Here is a 24,601-nt window from a genome sequence, read left to right on the forward strand (position 1 = left end):
TCTCTAGTAGCTGGTACCACAGGCATCTGTCACCTCACCTAGCTATTTTGGTTTTGTTTTTTGTAAAGACAGGGTCTCACCTTTTTGCCTAGGCTGGTTTTGAGTTCTGCCCACCTCAGCCACCCAAAGTGCTGGGAATAAAGGCATAAGCCACCACTCTTGGCCTTTATTACAATTAATATGTTCATTTATCCTGTGTTTCCTGTAGACTGGTTATTAGGTTTAAAGCCTTAGGTGATGCTGTGTGCTTCCTGTTGCATTGCATCAGGAGGCGTATATGTCTTCTTGTCCCTCTTTTACTGATGTTAACATTTGATCAGCGTGTTTGGGTATTATAAACCTGATTCATCTATCATATATTTCCCCATTGGACTTTTCACCTTAATGTTTTTAGCTGCCATTGATAATAGTCGTCTAGATCTATTTTTCATTGGGGAATTGCGAAACGGTAACATTGTAATTCTGTCATTCCTTTCACATTTATTAGCTAGAATTCTTCTATAAAAGACTTTGTTTGCCTCCTCCACCACTGGGTTACCCTTTGGGGAGTGGTATCAAATGCTGAATTATTTTCCTATTTTCCAGTTTTCAAGTAATAAGCTGGTTTCCTAGCAAGTCCAATAAGTTTCCTTTTTTGTTATCATTGATGTTATCATTATAAATTTGTAGATTTTAATTTTTTCTTTTTGGGATGGAGTCTCGCTCTGTTGCCCAGGCTGGAGTGCAGTTGCATTATCTCAGCTCACTGCAACCTCCACCTCCCAGGTTCAATTGATTCTCCTGCCTCAGCCTCCTGAGTAGCTGGGACTACAGGCATGCACCACCACGCCTGGGTAATTTTTTTGTATTTTTAGTAGAGACAGGGTTTCACCATGTTGGCCAGGCTGGTCTTGATCTCCTGACCTCATGATCCACCTTCCTCAGCCTCCCAAAGTGCTGGGATTACAGGCGTGTGCCACCACACCCTGCCGATTTTAACTTTTTTTTTATGTGTTTCTACCCATCATGGTTATTCTCTCTTTAATGTTCAGATTGTCCCATGTTTGGCCAGTTGGCTCCTATATTCTTTTGACTGATTTCACTAGCTTCCTTGCTTTATGGTGTGACAAGATGTTTCAGGCTTCTTTTTTACATTTCCCATCTAGACTAAAATCAACCATTTTTCCGTGAAGGCCTTGTTCCTTTTGGAGTGAAATGTTACTTGCAGACACAATCAGATCTCTAAATAACATGTGTTCATTGCTATTGATTTGATCATTACTTCTAGACAAAATTTTTTTTCTTTTTTCTTTTTACTTGAGTCTATACTGGGAAGAAATGTTTTTGTTTTTGACAGATAAAAATACATCACAAGTTTATACTGAGGTTTTTAATTTAAATTTAAGATTATAGAGTTTTACTTCTTGGTTTTTTAAGATTGCAACTCATTCTGACCAGAAAAATTTGGTTCCTAAAAACATTATATCCCAAAATATAGTTTTAAAATAACAATATTAATATTATTCCAATAATATGTTAGTGAATACTGTTTAAGATTTCTTGTTTTTTTTAAAAAAGTGAGTAAATCCATATATTTTTATATTTTTTCCTTTTTAAGATAAAAAGTATCATACTATACACACTGTTCTGCATCTTGTGTTTTTTTACTTTACTGTATCTCATGGATATCTAGAGATCTTCCTCATTTCTTTTTATAGCTGTATAATAGTCCCCTGTTTGACTATATCATAGTTTATATAAGCTGTCTCTTATCAATAGACATTTGGGCTATTTCCAGTTTTTTGGTATTAGTAATAGTGCTATAGTGATAGTCTGTGCATATGTTATTTTATAGTTTTGCTTGTTTATCTTTGGGACGGAACTCTAGAAATGAGATTGCTGGGTCAATATTTTGGTGGAGATGGGAGTTGGGGAGCAGATAGTAAAAAAAGTAACATACCTGTTTATTCTGTTTGGGCTGCTATAACAAAATACTATAATCTGGGTAGCTTGTAAACAACAGAAATTTATTTCTCATAATTTTGGAAGCTTGGAGTCCAAGGTCAAGGTGCCAGCAGATTTAGTGTCTGGTGAGGGCCCACTTTCTAATTCATATGACGCCTTCTTGCTGTGTCCACGCTTGGCAGAATGGGCAAGGCAGCTCTCTGGGACCTCTTTTGTAAGAACACTAATCCCATTCATAAGTACCCACAACCTTCCAAAGGCTCCACCTACTAATACTGTCATATTGGTGATTAGATTTGAATTTTGAAGACACAAACATTTAGATCATGACAGTGCCTGGTAGGCGTAAGTACTTCTTTGAAGTACTTATAAGAAGTTTGATTTATCTTCCTATTTTTCTTTCCATACCCTTTCATTGCTCTTTAGTATTGTCACATTATATTTAGAAATATGGTAACACTTTGAGGAGAACTTAAAGGAGTTTTAATTTGTAGGTATAATTACATTTTTTTCCTCTATTCTTCACCTCTTACTATACTCCCATAATACCTATTCTAGTATAGACCAGAGATTAGGTAAATTTAACTTGCTCAACATTTTTCTTAATTTCTTGCACTTTGTTCATCAACTTCAAGATATTTGGCCAATACTGCAAAATTTTTAAATCCTTGTAAAACAGTCTGTTACAAACTTTTATGATAAATCTATCATAAGCAAATCTCTCTTTGTTAGTTGCTGCTTGACTTTTTTATACACGATCTCCAGGTTTTTGCATATGGAAATACCTTTCCTCACTCCATGCAGCTTGGCTTCTTCACTATGTAATTGGTTTGTTTACCAATACCTCCTACCCCACTTTTGATTTTTAAAGCAATTATGTCTCTTCTTTTAGAATGTATATTTTAAAGTAAAATCTAACCCCAAAAAGAGATATTCTTACCGTTTTGGGCAGAAATCACATAGAATCTTTCCAGCTTCAATATGCCACCCTCCTTTGACTATATCTCAGTGTTGGAGTATTTTTCATATCACTTCATTGCTACGTCATTCATTTTGGCTTGCAAGTTAGAAATCTCTGTAGGTTTTTTTCCTACTTATTTTTTAGAGATTTTCTGTATCTATACTTGGTTGGTTGGTTTTTTAAAATTAGGTATACTATCTTACGCCTAGTTTCTATTAAATTCTTTTTGTATATGATTAGGTAATCAATAGTGCATTGAATTTTTTTGTGTTTCAAAATCTTGCTAACTTATCTAAATAAAATTGGGTTGTGTTTTAATGATGTTTGTTGGTATTTTATTTTTCCTTGTTTAGGTTCGTAACGTTCTTAATGATGCAGTGGATTTACTGGAATTCCGTGATAGAGTCATTAAAGCATCTTTGAACTATGCGCATTTAGTGGTTTCAACATCTCTTCAATGTTACGTGTTCTCGTAAGCATCTTGCATTTCTTAAAAATTCAGAGTTTTGTCTGTGCTGAGAAGTTTATTTTCAGGATTTCACATCAGCATGGTTTGGCTTAAAGTTAACTTTCTCAAAACCTCAGCTGTCCTGAACTACCTCAAACCAGGAAGTGGGAGAAAGTGAACTTAGAGGAGCAAAAATAGATCTAACAAGGTTTGTACATCAACAGCTAATAGTCAGGTGAGGCGTAATGGCTTATGCTTGTAATTTCAGCACTTTGGAAGACCAAAGCAGGAGGGTTGTTTGAGGCCAGGAGCTTGAGACCAGCATAAGTAACATAGTGAGACCCCATCTCTACAAAAATTTTTTTAAATTACCTGGGCATGGTGGTGCGCACCTGTGATCCTAGCTTCTCAGAAGGCTGGGATTGGAGAATTGCTTGAGCCCAGGAGACAGGGTGTAGTGAGCTGTGATCCTACCACTATACTCCAGGCTGGAGACCCCGTCTCAAATAATAAATAATGGCTTAACAGTTGGCTTACAAAATTCCTGAAAATTTAATAACTAGTACAAGCTGGCTCTAGCATACTACCAGTTGATTCTTCAACTATCCAGAAAACTCAAGTAACCATTATGATACTTTCAAGAGTTATACATAGTTAAGGATTTTTAAAAGTTTTGTCCTTGTATTTATAACATTATGTGGTTATAGTTTAGTCATTGAATATAAAATTGAGGATGGAGACTATACGTGTCTCATTCACCACTGTATGCCCAGCACCTAGCACAGTGCCCATGTTGTGGGTACTTAATGAATACTTTTGAATGAATAAATGAATTAAAATATGTAAAGTACTTTGTCATCTTAGTATCCTAAAGTCTAGTAGTACACAACACAAAGGTATTTAATTTAATTAACAACTGCTACAACTATATATTTAAAAATTCCCACTCATTATGTGTAAACCTGCTACTACTAATCAGAATCTGCAATTTGGGACAAATAGCCAAGTCTGAAGTAATGAAATAGAAGAAACAGAGGTGAGTGGATGAAGAAATAAGGAATTTAATTTTATATGAGTTTTTTTTTTTCCCCCTTACATGAGCGGGAAAGAGAAACAGTAAGAATTTGGGAAAATTCAAAAAAAGATACCAAGTTAAGCAGTTGAGATATGTGGAAGGGATTATAGAATGTGAGATCACGCAGTCACTTTAATGCAGATAGGTGTGTGTATCATTAATTTTCATGGGGCAGGGGAGAACAGAAATCTCTTCAGTTTAGTGTTTGTTTGAAGAAAGGCCAGACTCTTAACTTTTCTATAATAACTTCCCTTTTATTCTACTAGTTATATGGCAAGGACATAATGTTTGAATCTGTAGGATTAGTATTGTTAGGTGTTACATGTATTAGAGAAGCTGTCTTTAAAAATACCCAAAGTTTAGTAGCTGTTAATTTTTTTTTTTTTTGGTTACTCTGCTTTTTCCTTACCAGTTAATGTGTGGCAAATGTAAGACTGCTTTTCTTCTTTTGTAATTGAACCTTGCCTCCCTTCTTTGATTGTCAAGACATTTATTAAGGTACAAAATATTTATTAGTACCAGGATGCAGCAGTGGTAATGAAATACCAGGATATAGTAGTGGGAATGAATCACCACCAAAACATATTTCATAAAATTTTAAAAACTTAGCATTTTAGATAATAATGATTATCATTTATTGAGCAATTGTTTTACTGTCTTTTATGTTTACTATTATTCTCATTTGAAAGCTGAAGCTAAAGGACATAAAAATGATTAGGTAACTTGCCTTACATCAGATTATTGACTTTGTTACTAAAGGAAAGCAGGAATTTGAATCCAAATTCTTAATAATTGTTGCCTCTTTTTTAGTAATAATAATATAATTCTAAAAACAGACATGCAAGTACTTTACTGGTTTATATGAAAAGTAGTTCCAGAAAAAGCAAACAATATATAAGCATTCTACATTAAATTTTCATTCGATTTTTCAGATAATTATATTGAAAATATTCTTGTTCTATTCAGCATTTATAGCTTAAGGAATTTATATTTTCATGGCATTTATATATATCAGTTGTCAGAAATCTCAGATTTTTTTCTGAAGGGACATTTAAAAAAAACCTCACATAATCACTGCTTACCAACTCTCTTGACAAAGAATGAAGGTTAATTAATAAAGTATGCTGTGATATTTTTTCTAAAGTACAAAAGCATATCTTTATCATATCTATGAACCCCAAACTAATTAATAATCAGTAATTAGTAATCACTAATTATTAGCAGTAATTTATTTGTTATTTTGCTTTTTGCATGTATTTACTTACTGAAATGATTATCAGATTCTTTGCATTAACCAAGATCAGTTGCCTAACAGTTTGCTTACTCACTGTATTCTTCCCCTTCTCTCCTCAGTCTTCTGGATTTGAACATGAGATTTGATCTGATTTAGAGAATTGGTTTTATGAAACTTACTGAGAGAAATTCAGAATATATAGAAGTAATAAAACTTATTTTAAACTGTGGAACAACTTTTATTATTTGAGGATTGGTTTTCCTGTTTGTAAATGTTCCCTTTACCCACCCCAATCTTTGATTCATGTTACCCTGTAAAAACAAAATGATTTATTTGTTCATTTATTCATCCATTCATTTAATAAGCATGTTCATGGCTTGCATTTATATAGTATTTTAGAGTTTGCAGAATGCTTCAAAGAAATCCTTCTGTTTCAACCCAACAATAACTTTGGGAAGCCTGTAGGAAAAATAATCATGTTCATCATATTACTGTTATTACAGTTTCTGTTTGTCTGGTACCTGCTTTATATTAGGTAGTTTGCCGGACACTATGTAAGTCCTGGCCCATTATCCCCATTTTACAAATAAAAAACTAATGCTTAGCAGGTTAAGCTTGTTAAGATCAAGTGGCCGACAGGTGGTGAAACCATATTTCTAATCCAGATCTGTCTAACAAAAAGCTATCATCTCTTCATTATGCCATGCTGCTACTGTTTTTCAAATGAGAATCATGAGATGACTTGCCGAAACTCAGAGCCAACAAATGGCAGAACTCAGACTTATACTTAGAATTCCTCGATTCACATGTTGTAATACTACAGTGAGCATTTATTGGATGCCTATTATGTGCAAGTTCTTGGGGATACAGAGTCTCTGCTTTTTAGTCGGGGATATGGACATATAAGTGAATAATTTCAGAACAATTCACCAAGTGCTATAATAGAAGTATGTATATAATTGCTATGAAACTGAAGTCACTTTATTTAAAATGAATACCTATCTACTTATTTTAAAGTATTCGGTATTTTAAAGGTTAATAATTATCCATTTTATTTGTCTTTTAGCACAAAGAACTGGAATACACCAATTATATTTGATCTCAAAGAAGGAACTGTTAGTTTAATTCTGCAGGCGGAAAGGTAATTTATTGTGTTTAACTATTGGATTTGGGGTTAAAATATCTCAAAAAGCACTCTTTAGTAAAAGCATCTAATTTAAAGAATGGTGTACTAGTCATTTAGAACTAACCTGTTTCTGTTATACATTTTAAAAGAAAAAAAGAATAAATAAGCTCTTTAAATCAGTGATTCTGAAACATTTTAATCTCTGAATTTCTTAACATTCTTAGAAAATTATTGAGGATTATATATGGACTATATATATCAACACTTATTATATTAGAAATTAAAACAGAAATTTTAAAGCTATTTATTTTAAATGATGAGAATAAACTCATTACAAGTAAATATCAGAGTAATGACATGAGAGAATGAAAGCAACACAGGCAAATAACTATTAAAGAGTTTTTACCTCACAGTCCCCCTATTTTCCATTCTGTTCTGTTCTGTTCTGCTTTGTTTTAAATATTGGTTGAAACTCTTGTTTTGTGGGCCTGCTGGGCTGTGACCTGAAGTTTGAAAACAAGTTGTTTCTACATAAACATTCAGTGTATGCAGGACTAACAAATGCCAGGAAATTAACTAAGTAAATTAGGAATAGCTATTACTCAAGAACCTACACTTTTCCATGAAAACTGTCAGTCTCTTGAATACAGTGTTATTCTACTGAATCAGAGGAGGACTTAGACAGCTACAACCCAATAAAACTTGTTAAAAAATTATGAAAATATAATCGACAGTTACCTAAAATATCTACCCATAAAACATTTGTGCTAAAACCATGTACTTTATTCCTCATCCCTTTACTTATTATGTAGGCAGCTCTTAAAAGTGTTTATTAGCAGGTTTTCTAGCCCACAGCTTTTTATAAATAGAAAACCAGAAGAAGAATGGTACTGGTGGGCTGTTAGAGGCTGGCACAATGACAGGAAGAAAAGTGACTGCCTGGCAAGGGAATATAGAAAAACCAACAGCACAGAACTGTGTGCCTGAGTAATGTAATGATTCTGAGCACCAACAGATTCTGATGAGTATCAAAGTTATCAGTTAAATCGTTACTGAAAAATGTGGTCACCGTATTGATGACCTTGAGTGCCCAAGAAAATATTATATCAACTTTTATGTAATTTATTTAATGAAATTTAAATATATGAATTACTTAGTTATACCATAAATTTTTTTCAGTCAGTCATTTTTGTAATTTAAAAGGTAAGATGTCAGCTATCTAAAAGACCGTATTTCTGAAATGCTTTCTACTCTATTCCAAATAAACTTATTTATACATTATTTATAAATGTATTTATTGAATATACTCTTAATAAAACGTATATTAATGGCATAAATAGCCAAAAAATATAGTTACTACCTATCATTTGTCTTATTTATACACTTAGAGTTGCTTGCCCCTTGAAACAGGGTGTTTACTCACAAGTAGGTTAAAAGGTATAGTGTCTTGTTTGGAAAAGAAAAATGCTTTTAGTACTGAGACAGAGGAATACATACTAATATATGTCACTTTGTCAAGTTTAGCAAATGTAGTTTTCATAAGCCATTATGTATGACCAGACACGTGTAAGGGCCAAACCCTTCAATTAAATAAACTACCTGCCAATCCTCAAGTATTAATTTAATTGAAGTGTGTATAATTGGTGTTCATTAGATACTAATTTTTCATTGGTTTTGGTGTTTATTTCCCTTTTGTTTCCATAGCAAAAAAAGAATAATTAGCAGTTCCTTAATCAAGAACCAGTTCTGAATCAAGGATATTAAAACATTAAACATAAGATTTTGAAAAGTAGTAATGTCTTCAGCATTAAGGAAGCAGGCATACCAATATAGTCATAGTATGTGTGTAAATCAATACAACTTTTCAAAGGGCAGTATAACAATATATATTTAAAAATTTTAAATGTATGCTCTTTAATCTAGTAATGCACTCCTAGAAGCTGTACTAAGGAAAATAAGTAGGGAAGACATATGGCATTGTATATACACTATAGATATTCTTTAAAACAGTGAATAGTTTGAAACAAATGTATGTCAGGAATGAGTGAGTTAGTAAAGTTATGGAAGTTCATACTTTGGCATAGTTATCTCTACGGAGGTAGCATCTCAAGAGGTCTTTTGTTTTCTCTGTATTGCTTGAATTATTTTGTACAATATTCATAAATTTTCAAAGGAAAAATACAACAGCCATAAAATATTTATGTTTTGAGTTAATAAAAAATTAACTACACAGAGCCCTATACCTTAAATATAGCTGTCAACACAGCAAATGACTCTGACCCTGCAGCAAAAATATAGGAATTTTTAGATGTGAATACATACTGATGGTCACCATATGATTTTAAAGTCACAACTGCCTTATTTTTAATAAATGTTTGTCCTCATGGTAATTTTTTTAGTCATTTTCACTGCTTTAGACTTTAACCTGTATTGAATCTTTTTAATTATTTTTAGCATAATCTTTAGTTATAAAATACATATTAAAACTGTTTCATGAAACAAATAGCACCTGGCATTCAAATCACTGAATTATAAATTATAAGATTTTTTGATTGCCTTTGTATAGAGTCTTCTTTAGGAAAGGAAATGAATTGTGGGTATAAGTCAGAATTTTAGTGTATAGGGTGGTGATTAGGGACATTTTCATTTTTCTTCTCCTACGTCATCGTAAAATAAAAACCCAGAAAACAAACCAAAACAACCAATGCTGGCTTTCAATCTTTAAAATGTTTTATTCCTTATATATCTACACATTTATATGAATTGTAAGATTTAGATTTTTTCCCAAGAATAAACTATTCTGTAATATAAAAATGAAAATATAGTCTACCAATATTTGAGAATCTATTTCTATTCTTTATTTTTTAGACATTTTCTTCTTGTAGATGGTAGTAGTATCTATTTATATTCGTATGAAGGGCGCTTTATTTCATCTCCAAAATTTCCTGGGTTGAGAACAGATATTCTGAATGCACAGACTGTATCTTTGAGTAATGATACCATAGCAATAAGAGACAAAGCTGATGAAAAAAGTAAGTACATTTTTATAATTTTTCCTGTCAAATATGAAATTTGTTAACATTATAAATTTTTCATAAATTAACTTACATTTTCTTATCTACCAATTCATTAACTTTATATCAAAAGAATTATGAGCTTTCTAATTTGTTTTCAAAACATGAGTTAATTAAGCAACTAAAATTGTCATATTTTATCCAGTTAATAGAACAAATAGATATCGTCACAACATCGATCAGTGATAAGGAAAACATATATATTCAGGATCTGTTGGTAGACAATTTGAACTCAATGTTGTGGTCCTAAAAATGTATATTAATGTTTAAGTTTTTGATCTTTTTAAATGTTCCAGGTTTCTTCAATTTGGTAACATAGTAAATACTGCACTTCATTGAACTATTTAGTTTGTTTATATTTTTAAATTAATATTTTTAAGTTAAGTGAAAGAAAGGTATGAATAACTTAAATTTTCTTTTTAAAAATCCAGGCCACATTAATACTTATGAGTAAATATAAGCATGTCAGGTGTTTTGGATTACATGGTACAATGAAACCATTTTATTAGGGCATATCTATATCACAGATTCACTCATCTAGTAAGTATTATTGAGTGCTTACTATGTGCCAACTACTTTTCTAGAAGTTGAGGATACAATGGTGAACAAAATTAACAAATAAAAATTAAAATTTAATAAATATTTAATAAATTGTCACGTAATGATACAGGCTATGAAGAAGACTAGTGCAGGGTGAGACAATAAAGGGTTGTGAAGGTGAGGCAGGGGAATGACAGACAATCAAGTGCAAGGATTCTGAGGTGGGAGCAACCAGCATGTTAAAGGAATTGCCAGAAGGCCATGTGACTGGGTCAAATCAGCTAGCCAGAGAGTGGGAGGAGAGGACAATGTAGAGATAGGCAGGAACCAGATCATATAAAGACTTGGCCATGGTAAAGATGTGGGCATGCAGGAAAGAGAGGAGGCAAGCATATTATCCTATGCTTGCCCTGAGTAAATGAGATAGAAGACAGGGAAAGAGGTCATTTGGAGGGGGCCAGTCTGCAAACCAAGAGTTGATTTTGGTCCTGGTATGTTTAAATCTTTCTTAGCCAAGAAGGGATGAGAGTGAACAATAGGATAAACCAGCCCAAGGCTTGGGAGAGAGGTTGGGACTAGAAATATGACTTTGGTGGTCATTGGTATACTACTAGTGCTTAAAGCTATAACACTGAATGAAATGACCTGAGAAGCAAGTGTATACAGAGAAGAGGACTAAACATAGCACATCAGTACTTAGGGATGAATAAAAGTAAGAGAAGCCCGTGAGGTAAGAGGAAAGTTAAGAGAGTGATCCCAAAAACCTAGTGAAAAATATTATATATTAAATAATTGTTTCTCTCTGTTAAAATATATCACGAAATATTGTATGTTACTGTTACCAAAAAATCTGACTTGAATGTTAATTTTGTTAGTTCATACCACAGAAGACCTAATTCATGAACTAGGAACTGTCCTAATTTTTAATTTTCAGTACTTCAGATAATAGCACCTCTTATACTGATAGGAAATACAATTTTCCTAAATAGAGCTTTTCTATCTCTTCATGCCTTAGGCCTCCTCTGAGTGAAGACATTTGGTAATTTTTTAAAAAGGACTTTCTTTCTGGCAAAAAAAGGGGAAAAGAGAATGAAATAAAATAGTATCCGGATAGCAGACAGAATTAAGATAACTATATAATTGTAAAACTAATAGTAATTTGGAAGACAGATTTTTGTTTTCAATAAACGTAAGATTGAAAGTCCCTGTGATCACTATGAGTTGTCTGTGCTCTCCTTATTCAATACCATGTATTTTAGATAAAAGCTTTAATAAAGTACAGGCATGCCCTGCTAACAACATTTTAGTCAACAACAGACTGCGTATACCATAAGATTATAATGGAGCTAAAAATTTCCTGTCAGCTAGCAATGTCATAGCCATTGTGATGTTATAGTGCATTACCTTTTTCTATGTTTAGTGTATAGTAAGTTATACTGTCTAGGTTTATATAAGTACACTCTATGATGTTCATACAATGATAAATTGCCTAACAGCACATTTCTCAGAACATATCCCTATCATTAAGCAAGGCATGACAGTATGTGTGATCCCAACTGAATACAGTATACCCTATTCTGAAATTTTCTGTGGTTAATTCATATCTGGAACATATTTCATTCTTTAATCCATTGATAATTGGTAGAATTTTAAAACTATAAGAAATTATTAACATTTACAGAAATATGAATTTATAAGCCAATAAATTATCCGTTTTACTTCTGTAAGTTTAGATTGTTAGACAAGATAATTATGTAATTCTGTTTTGCTGTAAATATAAACTCAAAAAACTAAAATAAAATTATTGTAGAACTTGAGAGGGAAAATATTTTTGTACGTTCCTTTAAAAAAATAATATTTATTGATGGCTAAATAGTGGTAAGTGCTAACAATAGAAAATACAATTGAAGTACCCGACATATTTAACCCTTAGAAGGGTGCCATCTGTATTTGACATCACTAGTTCTTCCTAATTTGGGAGCTTTTTTATTCTTGCATCAAGTGTAGTACTCTGTATTATAATAGGTGCTCCATAAATAGATCTTGGGTGGGTTTGAGTACCCCTTTTGGTGATTAAGTACTAGAGCTGCTGTTTCTGCCCTCCTCCTTCTCCCTATTCACTTTGCACAGATATGCTATATTAGTGTGGGTGATTATTTGAAAGAAATGTCTAGAAGTTGGGGGATAGTTATTCATATTTAGAAGCAACTCTTTCAACTCACAGCTCCTTTGTTGTTCATTCTGCCAGTTTCTATTACATGTTAACACTGAAAAACAGGACCAGCCTCCCATAGATCAGGTGCACTTGCAGTTGAGGAAAAAGTAGACGAGTTCATCTGCATATCCCTAGCTTTTTATATATATATAGTCAGAAAAAGGATGGAAGGCTGCTATTATTTAAAAAGTTTATTAGTTTGCATAGCTATGAAAATAATATGAATTAGCCAAACCCAAAGCATTTTTTAAATGAAAGCCAAAACTTTAATTTTTGTTTCCCTACTTAATTAAAAATTCTATTATAGTATTTTTATTTTTTATTTTTCATAATTGGCAACTTTAGAAGATAACTAAACATTGCAACATGACTTTTCTTTGTGAATATAGCCAATGACCTCCAACTTAGCATCCTATGATTTACTAGGAGCCAATAATGTATTAGTGTGATCCTCTGGAATTAAATTTCATGTTATACACATTGTAGCATTTTTATAGTCTGTATATGTTGTCCAATTTTTTTGGCTGAGTACTCAATGCCACTTCTGTCTTATGCCATTTCTATCTTTTCGTTTCTTGTAATCTTATTCATATGCTATCATATAAAATTACTCTATTTGAGATTAATCTTGAGTTGGAGTAATTTGAGAATTACTTAAAGAGAACCATCAAAATAATCTTCTTGTTTTTTTCTTTCCCAACAATCTTTCAAAAGCATAAACAACAGCTACCAATACTACTGTTATGATTGAGACTAAGAGAAGCCTTGGTGATACAGAGAAAGGGGCAGAGGCAGCATTTGTTCCAGGCTTCTTCAATAGAATATCTCCTGTAATTTTTGCAGCTTTACCTACTGCACAACATCAGAGAAAGGTTGAGGTTGGAAATAGAGAACTATGAATTATCATTATTTAAATAGTGATTGATGTCATAGAAGTAAATGATACTGGGTAAGTATTTATAGTGAAAAATCTGCAAAGAACAAAACCTTAAGATCAAGGATTGTCAGATAAGGAGAAGCTAGGAAAGGAGAGTGAGGAATGATCCAAAATAGAAGAGAATTGGGAGAAAACAATGTTATGTGTAGCCCACATAAGAGTTTCAAGACAGAGAGGATAGTCAGAAGCATCGGTGCTGCTGGGAGGTCAAGACTAAAAATAGGCTCCTAGAGTGAGGACTAAAAATAGTCTTTGATTTGGCAACATGTAGGTCATCAGTGTAGTGAGGTTGAATAGCAAATTGTCATAGGTTGAAGAATGGGTAGGAGTTGTAAAAACTGGAATAACTGTTGTTTCAGGAAGTTTAGAGTTAAAAAAAAGGCAAATAATTTTAATTGTGATTTTTTTTTTTTAAGTGAGGGTAATATCAGAGTTGTTTGTATGCTGAGAATGAACCCGGGTAAAGGTGCAGGAGAAAGTGGGGATCGTTGATAGAATAATATTTCGGAGAAAGCCAGGCAGATAGAATAACAGATAGAGCAACAATATATAGGTAAAGAATGTAGTAGGGATGGAGAAGTATGGGCAATAGATACTCCTTTGCCTGAAATTAGAATGTGTGTGGTGAGGACCAGAACTATTATAAGTAAGGTTGGAGATAAATCTTAGAAAATTGAGCTGTTACATCAAAAGTTACCAAAAGTTTATTTTTATATAGTGAAATTTTTAAATACATCATCTTAATGAATATTTCATATCTATTTAGTTGCTTCCAGGGAGTTTTTTAGGATTGAAATTTATTTTTATTTGATTGCGATAGGAATACTTAACATGAGATCTACCTTTTTAACACATTTTTCAGGGTACAATTCAATATTGTTAACAGTGTACAATACAGCATAGGTACAATGTTGTACAGCAGATCCCTAGAACTTACTCATCTTGCATTACTGAAATTTTATGCCCTTGATTAGCAACTCCCCATTTCTCCCTCCCTCCTGCCTCTGGCAACCGGATCTGCTTTTGTTCCAGTAAATTTGACTATTTTAGTATACCTCATATAGGTGGAATCATGCAGTCTTTGTTCTGTGACAAGCTTTTCAGTTAGCACAATGTCCATCAGGCTTATCCATGTTGTTACATATTATAGGATTTTCTTTTTTCTTTGAAGACTAAATAATAATCCGTTGTACATATATACCACATTTTCTTTATCCATTCATCTGTCGACAGATATTTGGGTTGTTTCTACATCTTGTTTATTGTGACCAGTGCTGCAGTGAACATGGGAATGCAAATATCTCTTCAAGATCCTGATTTCAGTTCTTTCAGATAAGCACTCATATGTGGTATTGCTGGGTAGTTCTATTTTAAATTTTTTTTTTGAGACAGGGTCTCCTCTTTCACTCAGACTGGAGTGCAATAGTGCTCCACTGCAGCCTCTACATCATGGGCTCAAGTGATTTTCCTGCTTCAGCTTCCAAGCATCTGGGGCTACAGGAAGCAGGTACCTCAATGTCTGGTTAATTTTTATATTTTTAGTAGGACAAGGTCTCACTATGTTGCCCGGGCTGGTCTCCAACTCCTGAGTGTAAGCGTTCTTCCCACCTCGGCTTCCCAAAGTGCTGAGATTACAGGCATGAGCCACTGTGCCTGGCTGATTCTAATTTCTTGAGGAACCTTCATAATATTTTTCATAGTGGCTGTACTATTTTGCATTCTCACTAGAAGTGGACCAGTGTTCCAGTTTCTTCACATCCTCACCAACATGTTGTCTTCTTAAAGTAATAGCCTAACAGGTTTGAGGTGATATCTCATTATGGTTTTGGCTTGCATTTTCATGATGATTAATGACATTGAACACCTTTTCATTTACCTGTTGACCCAAGCATATGTTCTGTCTGTCTTAGAATCAACTCCTGATTATCTTTGGAAAATATTTAATCTTGAAATACCTGCCCCGGTTTATTACAGGAGCTAATCTCTCCAACTATCAGTTAGATAAATCATTGCTAAGCAGCCCTCAAAAAGAAAAACACTTTAGAAGTAATGCTAAAATAATCATTATCTAATTTAATAAATAATTTTGTAGACTGCACCTTATTTGCATGTATGCTTTTTCCTTCACTAATTAAAAATTAAGGGGCTTACTGGAGATACGGAAGAGGACGGTTCTGAAAGCCTCCCTCAAGAGTTTAGGGAAATTCTCAGACTGGGAGCTAGCTTAGCTCCCAAAGCAAGTGTTTGTGACAAATAAAAGTCCTTGAAGATTTCTCCTAGTTCTCTGGTATTCTGGAACTTTGTGTTGAATATTTTACAATAAGGACACAATTTGAAATACAGTGTTGATGACTTATGGAGAATCTCACGTGTTAGTAATTAATCTGTTTCTACTCCAACTGAATGTACTGCAGTTCAATTCAGACACTGATTACTCAGAGTTAGTGCAATGCCAAAAGTTGGCCAGATGTGGTGGTTCACGCCTGCAATCCCAGCACTTTGGGAGGCCAAGATGGGTGGATCACTTGAGCCAGGAGTTTGAGACCAGCCTGGGCAACATAGCAAAACCATATCTCTACAAAAAATACAAAGCTTAAGCAAGCATAGTGGTGCACACCTGTACTCCCAGCTACGTAGAAAGCTGAGGTGGGAGGACTGCTTGAGCTTGTTTGAGGCAGAGGTTGCAGTGAGCTGAGATCACACCACTGCCCCCCAGCCTGCGCGTCAGAGCGGGACCCTGTCTCCAAGAAAGAAAAAAGAAGTTAAGGACAAAAGTCTGCCAAGACTGACCTCACTTCAGATGCCAGCACTAGTTTTTGGGGGGTGGGGGTTCCCAAGGGCAATTGCATTTCTGACCAACTGGCTAAAAATTTGGTGACCCCATCAACCCCTAAGGTTCAATAATTTGCTAGAATGACTCAGAACTCTGAAAAGCACTAAATTTATGATTATAATTTTATTACAAAGGATAGACATAGGGTGAGGCCTGGAGCTTCTGTGCCCTCATGGAATCAGGGTACATCATCTTCCTGGCACATCAATGTGTTCAACAAGGAAGCTCCACTGAGCTTCGAGCTTTGGTGTCCAGAGAAGACTTTTGGGGTTTCATGATCTGATTGATTAGGCATGATTATTTAAATCATTGGCCATGTGATTGAACTGAGTTTCCAGCTTTCTTCTCAAGAGGTTGTGGGTGGGGTGGAGGGTTGAAAGTGCTCAACCCTTTGAACATGAGATTGGTCTTTCTGGTGACCAGTCACTATCCTGAAGCTATCTAGGGGCTCACCAGAGTCACCTTATCAGGACAACAAAGACACTTCTATCATTCAGAAAATTCCAAGCATTTTTGAAGCTAACTGCCAGGAGCCCAAGACAAAACACCAGACAAATTATTTATTATACCACAGATCACCCCCTGGTCTATGACCATGGATCCCTTAAAGCAAAAGGATCATTCCTGTCTATAGGACCAGTATGAATATGCCTAGTGTTTGGAGGAATCAATATTGGGTAGAGATAGGAGGCTTTTAAATTCCATTCCCAGTACATCTGACCATCACTATCAGTATCATACACTTACCAACAATTCCAGTGTTATACCATATTATAAGGTAAGAGTCAGAAGACACTAGTGCATTACTAGGGTTCTACTAGTCGTTAATAATTAGTCCAGTCCCTCATCACGTTCTATGACCAAGTTGTCTTCAAGTTTAGGTCTCTGAGGTTTGCAGGATTCCATTCAAGTGTGTTAAGTTCCAAGCAGGAGAGATCTCAGCAATATATGGTTTCACCCTTTCATGTATCAGCTATAATTAAGCCAAGAAACAATATCATTCTTTTGCTCTGAGTCTCTTTTGAAGCATTAATGTAATATTTTACTTATTGCACAACCCATTTATTCATTCCTTTACTCTCAGCTATTCTCCTTTTCATTTGTATAGAGCAAACAGGCTATTTCCACTACAAGCCAATAAAGCTGCATTCACTATTAACCCCGAATTCTCCAGATGAAGTGAAGGCACAACCAATCCTATCAGGTCCTTAGGAGTTTTGACATTAAGGCTTAAAAGTATAGTTAGTTTCTTGCTTGGGAACCATCTCTGCTTCTGGCATTTATAGCGGTAGCCCTGACCTTGGGATCATGGCATCAGAGAGGAGAAAGCTGAGGTGATATAGGGAAGAAAAAAAAAATTGTTTTGCCATACCAGTATCCTCCTTTCCCCTCCCCCTTCTTCCTGAGGTTCATCAAAAAAACAGAGGGAGGCTGAGGCAGGCAGATCAGGAGGTCAGGTGTTCGAGGCCAGCCTGACCAACTTGTGAAACCTGGTCTCTACCAAAAATACAGAAATTAGCCAGGCATGGTGGCACAGAAGGCTGTGCCAGCTATTCAGAAGGCTGAGGCAGGAGAATAGCTTGAATCTGGGAGGCAGAGGTTGTAGTGAGCCAAGATCATGCCACTGCACTCCAGCCTGGGTGACAGAGTGAGACTTTGTCTCAAAAAAAAAAAAAAAATAGTCCCTGAGATGGTGGCTCACTCCTGTAATCCCAGCACTTTAGTAGGCTGAGGCGGGTGGATGACCTGAGGTCGGGAGTTTGAGACCAGGCCTGACCAACATGAAGAAACCCTGTCTCTACTAAAATATACAAAAATTAACTGGACGTGGTGGTGCATGCCTATAATCCAAGCTACTGGGGAGGCTGAGGCAGGAGAATCAGTTGAACCTGGGAAGTGGAAGTTATGATGAGCCGAGCTCGTAACATTCCAGCCTGGGAAATAAGAGCAAAACTCCATCTAAAAAGTAAAACAAAACAAAAACAACAGAGGAATATATCTAGTGCAGGAATCTATCTCTTTGCTTCTCTCTTGTTGAGGCCATACTCATGCAGGCATGCAAGCCAGTTCATCCTTTCCCTGTTTTCGAGAGCCACTGTTTTAACTTCCCATTCTGATTTTTCACCAAACCATTACTCTGGGGAGGCTATCTCTGCCCATTGTTGGACATTGTGGATTGTAAAGTATGTTCCTTGGTCTGATAAAATGTGACTAGGTGGTCCAAATCAATGAATTATCTTCTCTACTGGTTCTTTTATAGTACCCTTAGTATTTGCCAGGCTGCCACTGGTTAAACAAAGCCCAGTGCTGGGTCAGTATCTATTCATGTCAGGACCCATTTGTAGCCCTCCCCAGCTACTGGCATGAGTCCAAGTTTCCAGCTATGTGTAGAGCCTTTCTCCCAAGGAATCCGCCCCATAGCCATCTGCAGTCTGTCATGGGCAGACAGAACAGTTATTGGTATTTTGTGCCTCAGAGCGTATGAGATGAACATTTCTAGATTCAGTTCATCTCTGCATTGCTGCAGCCCTCAGTGTCCACTTGCTTCATGTATCCAGGGGGCCACCTCAAGCAGACATCCTGAAGTATTTGCTGATCAATTCCAATCGCCTTTTGAACCTAGAAGGGGAAGTCTCCTGATAGGCATTGATACGTCATACCTTAATGCAGCCATCACATTCCCATAGTAAGTTGCTTGAGGCTGTACCCTATATGGGCATCCCTATAATAGGCCAGTTTTCAGCTGTCCTTCCTGCCTGACCATGTGACCACTGCCTGTGAGTTAATAAAAACTCACATATCTAGGCAAACAGCATGCAGTGCAGTCCACCATGCTTGTTTTCACCTTCTGTCAGAGGGGTGGCCTTACAAATAAAATGTTGTACGTTCACAGTAGAACTGCTATTCATAAACTAGGCAGCTATTTGTTGGTTAATTGACAGCTGTTTATAGGCCACTGTCCGAGTGTTGAATCTGCCAGCTCCTCAAGTGGTTCCAAAGCCAGTCAGAGCAGGTAGACTCATATATATACACTGTGTAACTTTTTGCATTCCCCAGTAATGTGTTTCTACTCAATACATTTACATTTTATTATGAAACTCTTCTGGGCATTGCCTTTCCTATTAGAATCTGTCTCCAATATCACCCAAGATATTATGGGTACATTAGATTTCAAAATTATTTTCTGTTCTTCAGTTATAGGGGTAGTTTCAATTAATGTCAGAGAGCAAGCTAGTAATTGCTTCTCAGATGGGAATTATCTAGTCCAAAGTCCCAGTAATTTTCACTGAGAGGTGCTCATAGGCTTTCCCCTTTAAGTTCCAATCTGCATTCCACCCAGGGTTATTGTATAAAGAATTCATCCATACTAGTTCATATACTGATTGATATTAAAGGGCTGTGTGAATTTGAGTAATCTTATTTATTCCTGTTTTGTATTCCCAATTAATATTGCTTAAAGGGTGGGTTTACATGCCTTCTGTTTCATATTACTTGTTAGAGGAAATGCTCTCCAACCAGACATAATATCAGTCCCCATAATACATCCTGGTAAATGAGATACAACTACTTAACATAAAGCTTGTTTAGGGCTAGGCGTGGTGGCTCACGCCTGTAATCCCAATACTTTGAGAAGCTGAGGCAGGTGGATCACCTGAGGTCAGGAATGAGATCAGCCTGGCCAACGTGGCAAAACCCTATCTCTACTGAAAATACAAAAAAATTAGCCGGCTACTCAGGAAGGTGAGGCAGGAGAATTGCTTGAACCCAGGAGGCAGAAGTTGCAGTGAGCCAAAATTGTGCCACTGCACTCCAGCCTGGTCAACAAGAGCAAAAATTTCTTCTTAAAAAAAAAAAAAAAAAAAAAAAAAGCTTGTTTAAACTACCAATTTTCATACAAACTTTTGCCTTAATTTCATTAAGTCTTGCATTTCTGTATCCTCTCAATCTAGTTGTGATTCCCGTTAGGACTTTTCTTTTCTTTTTCTTTCTTTTTTTTTTTTTTTTTTGGAGACAGAGTCTCACTCTGTTGCAGGCTGGAGTACAGTGGCACAACCTTGGCTCACTGCAATCTCCACCTCCCAGGTTCAAGCGATTCTCCTGCTTCAGCCTCCCGAGTAGCTAGGATTACAGGCGTGAACCATCAGCTAATTTTTTGTATTTTTAGGAGAGAAGGGGCTTCACCATGTTGGGCAGGCTGTTCTCAAACTCCTAACCTCAAGTAATCCATCCACCTTGGCCTCCCAAAGTGCTGGGATTACAGATGTGAGCCACCACACCTAGCCCCATTGGGACTTTCAGTAGTAGGTAGGGGAAGTGTTCCAGTCAGACATAATATCTATTCCCATGAAACATTCAAGTAAAGGAGACGCAGGCTCTTCACATAAAGTCTGTTTAAACTCTCCAGTTTTCATTCAAACTTTCACCTTAATTCTATCAATGCTTGCACTTCTGTACTCTCAATTTAATTGTAGTCTTCTTTAGGGCATCACCAGGGGGTTTTGGACCAAAGTACATGGCACTTTTGTGTCAAGGTGTCCTCAAGTCTTCTCCTCTCTACCCCCTGATCATTTTGCCCATTCATGTGCTTAAAGTGTTGGGTCCCCAGCTCATAACTGAGCCAAGGAATTCAGGCCTTTTCCTGAGTCTTTTTCTTGATTAAATTGGTGGACTGTTGCTCCAGGTAATTGAAGGTTAAGTTTCTTGTTGCCATCTTTGCCTTTCTGCCTTCCAAATTCTTCCAAACTAAGATGAATAAAGCAGATTTACTTAGTGTTCTTAAATGTTGGGACACTAGCAGGAACCCCCGCATCAGTCCGCCCAGCTGCTGTGTTTTGACCCCAGACTTCCACCCTACTATGATAAATCCCTTGACTCTCCCTTCTCTCTTTCTCTTTCATTTTACCCCCATCATTGTTTGCTTTTTCACTCCATTTCTTTAAAAAAACAAAAACTTTTGTTTTAGGCTCAGGGTACATGTGCAGGTTTGTTACATAGGTAAACTTGTGTCATACGGGTTTGTTGTACAGATTATTTCATCACCTAGTTACTAAGCCTAGTACCTAATAATTACTTTTTCTGATTTGCTCCATCCTCCCACTCTTCACCCTCAAGGCCCCAGTCTCTGTTTCCCTCTTTGTGTCCATGAGTTCTCATCATTTAGCTCTCACTTATAAGTGAGAACATGTGGCATTTGGTTTTCTGTTTCTGCATTAGTTTGCTAAGGATAATGGCCTCCAGTTCCATCTACATTCCCACAGAGGACATGATCTCATTCTTTTTTGTGGCTGTATAGTATTCCATGCTGTATATGTACAACATTTTCTTTATCCAGTCTGTCACTGATGGGCATTTAGGTTGACTCCATGTATTTGCCATTGTGAATAGGTGTTGCAGTGCACATTCACATGCATGTGTCTTTATGGTAGAATGATTTCTATTCCTTTGGGTATATACCCAGTAATGGGATTGCTGGGTTGAATGGTAGTTCTGTTTTTAGCTGTTTGAGGCATTGCCACACTCCTCGCCACAATGATTGAACTAATTTACACTCCCACCAACAGTGTAAAACCATTCCTTTTTCTCCACAACTTACCAGCATCTGTTATTTTTTGACTTTTTACTAATAGCCATTCTGACTGGTGTGAGATGGTATCTCATTGTGGTTTTGATTTGTATTTTTCTAATGATAATCGATATTGTGCTTTTATGCACATGCTTGTTGGCCGCATGTATGTCTTCCTTTAAGTGTCTTTTCATGTCCTTTGCCTACTTTTTAATGTTTTTTTTCTTGTAAATTTAAGTTCCTTGTAGATGCTAGATATTTGACTTTTGTCAGATGTACAGTTTGCAGAAATTTTCTCCTATTCTCTAGGTTGTCTATTTACTGTGTTGATAGTCTCTTTTGCTGTGACGAAGGTCTTGAGTTTAATTAGATTCCATTTGTCAATTTTTACTTTTGTTGAGATTGCTTTTGGCATCTTTATCATGAAATCTTTTCTTGTTCCCATGTTCAGAATGGTATTGCCTAGGTTGAGTTTTTATAGTTTTGTTTGCTCTATTTCTTAATAACTGTTTAAAGATTTTTTTCCCAGTTTGGGTGAATTTCTAGACATTTCCCTCTTTCTATCTCCATTCTCTTAGGAATTATTTTAGCCTTTTTCAAGATTTATTTCAGCGTAACTTTTTCAAAACTTTGAAAATGACCCTGAGGCTAGTGCCTGTTCCTTGAACTGGCAAGAATCAGTATCTTTCCCAACACATTCATTCCTTCAGTAGGGGCCTTGAGACTAGAGGCCATAATTTAGACTGGCCAGAATTAATATTTGGTAAATCTCTTCCTTTCATTTTTAGCTATTAGAGATAGCAATAATCAAGAGATTGTGTATTTCTCTTTTTTCTTATGATTTTGCATTTTCCTATGCATTTAGTGAGCCAGTTCCCCAGAAGATGTATGCATCATCTTAAATTCCATGGGTGACTTTTACCTCCAATAACTGATTGCAACATAGCTGGTGTTTCATACCATGGGTGACCCCATGGCCACTGAGGAATCAGAAGTTCTTCACCCTCTACCCTTTCATCCTTTCTCTTTCCAAACCATATGCTTCAATAACCTAATACCAACTATTCCATTTTCATCTCAACTAGGTTTACTGCATTTCATTTCTACACTAGCTGGAACCAGTGCAGACACCAAAGCTTAAGACTGCCCCTACTCCAGATGCTAACTACAAATCTAAGACTCCCCCAACCCCACTGTAGCTGCCTACTTTTCTGACCAACTAGCTGCAAAGTCAGGGATTCCTACAACTCCTTCAAGTTTGATAATTCACTAAAATGACTCACAGAACTCAGGAAAGCTATACTTATTATTACAGTTTTATTATAAAGGATGGACACAGAGTTTCTGTGTCCTCGCTTCTCAGGACACATCACCTTCCCAGTTCATCACTGTGTTCACTAACCAGGAAGCTCCACTGAGCTTTGGCATTCAGAATTTTTATGGGGTTTTGTTATATTGGCATGATTAATTAAGTCATTGGCCACCTGATGAACTGTCTCCAGCCTGCTTCCCATCTCCAGAGACTGGGAACCTGAAAGTTCAGACCATCAAACCACATACTTGGTCTGATTATCAGCCCCTATCCTGAAGCTATCTGGGTGCCCACCAAGAGTCTCTTCACTAGCAATAATAAAGATGCTCTAATCAGGAATTTCTAAGGGGTTTTGAAGCTCCAGGACAGCGACCAGGTAAATTATTGATTATACCAGAGTAACATATTAATAACAGAAAACTAAGCAGCACATAACACGTTGCCTGGCATTATAATAGGCATTCAACATGTTTTTCCTTTGTGGAATATGGTTGTCTATTGCTGGGGCTTAGAAACCAATACCCCAAAATATGGTTCTTTGACATGCTGTGCTGAAGTTCCCTTATCTGCCTCAACTTCGGACCACCAAAGAAGAAAAAAATTACCTCTGGTCCCTTCCCTGAGTTTTCATTAACAAAACTCATATTGCAGGAAGAAATACAGAAGATTGTCAACACACCTGGGCAGACATTTGTCAGAAACTGTTGTGTGCTCTTGTGTGCCCAACAGACTTTGTATGTTCTTCCTGCCCACTGAATTCCCCTAGAAATCATTTACTACCCCTTCTAAAATCATCCACATTCCCCATCTCCATTTCCCTTAAGAGGGGAAGAAGGGGCTTTTAACCATCTGCACCCCATTGTATGGTAGGGTAATCACTCTGATTCTCCCTCATGTAAGTTAATAAATATGTATGCCATTTATCCTATTAATCTGCCTTTTGTGAGTTGGTTTTCAGCTAACCTCCAAAGGACAAAGAGGAAGTTTTTCTTTGGCGCATATACTATGGTGTTACAGTGGTTTAAATCAAAGTTATCAGAATTATAAATTACTTTCACATTTGGACTTGCCATTGTTGAGCCTATGGAGCATTGATGCCATGCCATTAATAAAAATTCTAATTAAGGAATGTGTTTTAGGAAGAAGTATTCAGTTTTATTGTTTTCATAAGAAATATGACCACATTAATAAATTAAAATTGGATGCTGCTGCTCTTCTGCGCTGAATTATTTAACTCTCTGTGGTCTGGAGAGTTAAATAATTTCTGATAAGTATTATAATAGTTTCGCCGAATTTTACCAGTAAAAATTTTAATATGGCACATTAATTCATGTTCTAC

At 35.9% G+C, this 24,601-nt stretch overlaps 1 protein-coding gene across 5 annotated transcripts in view; it reads left to right on the forward strand.

The window, feature by feature from the left end:
- IFT80 (intraflagellar transport 80) overlaps positions 1–24,601 on the forward strand; it is a 144,728-nt gene that overhangs the window by 92,842 nt on the left and 27,285 nt on the right. For all 5 annotated transcript variants that reach the window (XM_032261913.1, XM_032261938.1, XM_032261904.1 and 2 more), the window contains 3 exons: positions 3,259–3,377; positions 6,729–6,803; positions 9,657–9,820. In XM_032261913.1, the coding sequence (XP_032117804.1) occupies positions 3,259–3,377; positions 6,729–6,803; positions 9,657–9,820 (358 nt within the window). The remainder of the gene's footprint in view (positions 1–3,258; positions 3,378–6,728; positions 6,804–9,656; positions 9,821–24,601) is intronic.

The sequence above is a fragment of the Sapajus apella genome, unplaced genomic scaffold, assembly GCF_009761245.1.
Source record: "Sapajus apella isolate SASKATOON/1434 unplaced genomic scaffold, GSC_monkey_1.0 scaffold4, whole genome shotgun sequence".
Taxonomy (NCBI): domain Eukaryota; kingdom Metazoa; phylum Chordata; class Mammalia; order Primates; family Cebidae; genus Sapajus; species Sapajus apella.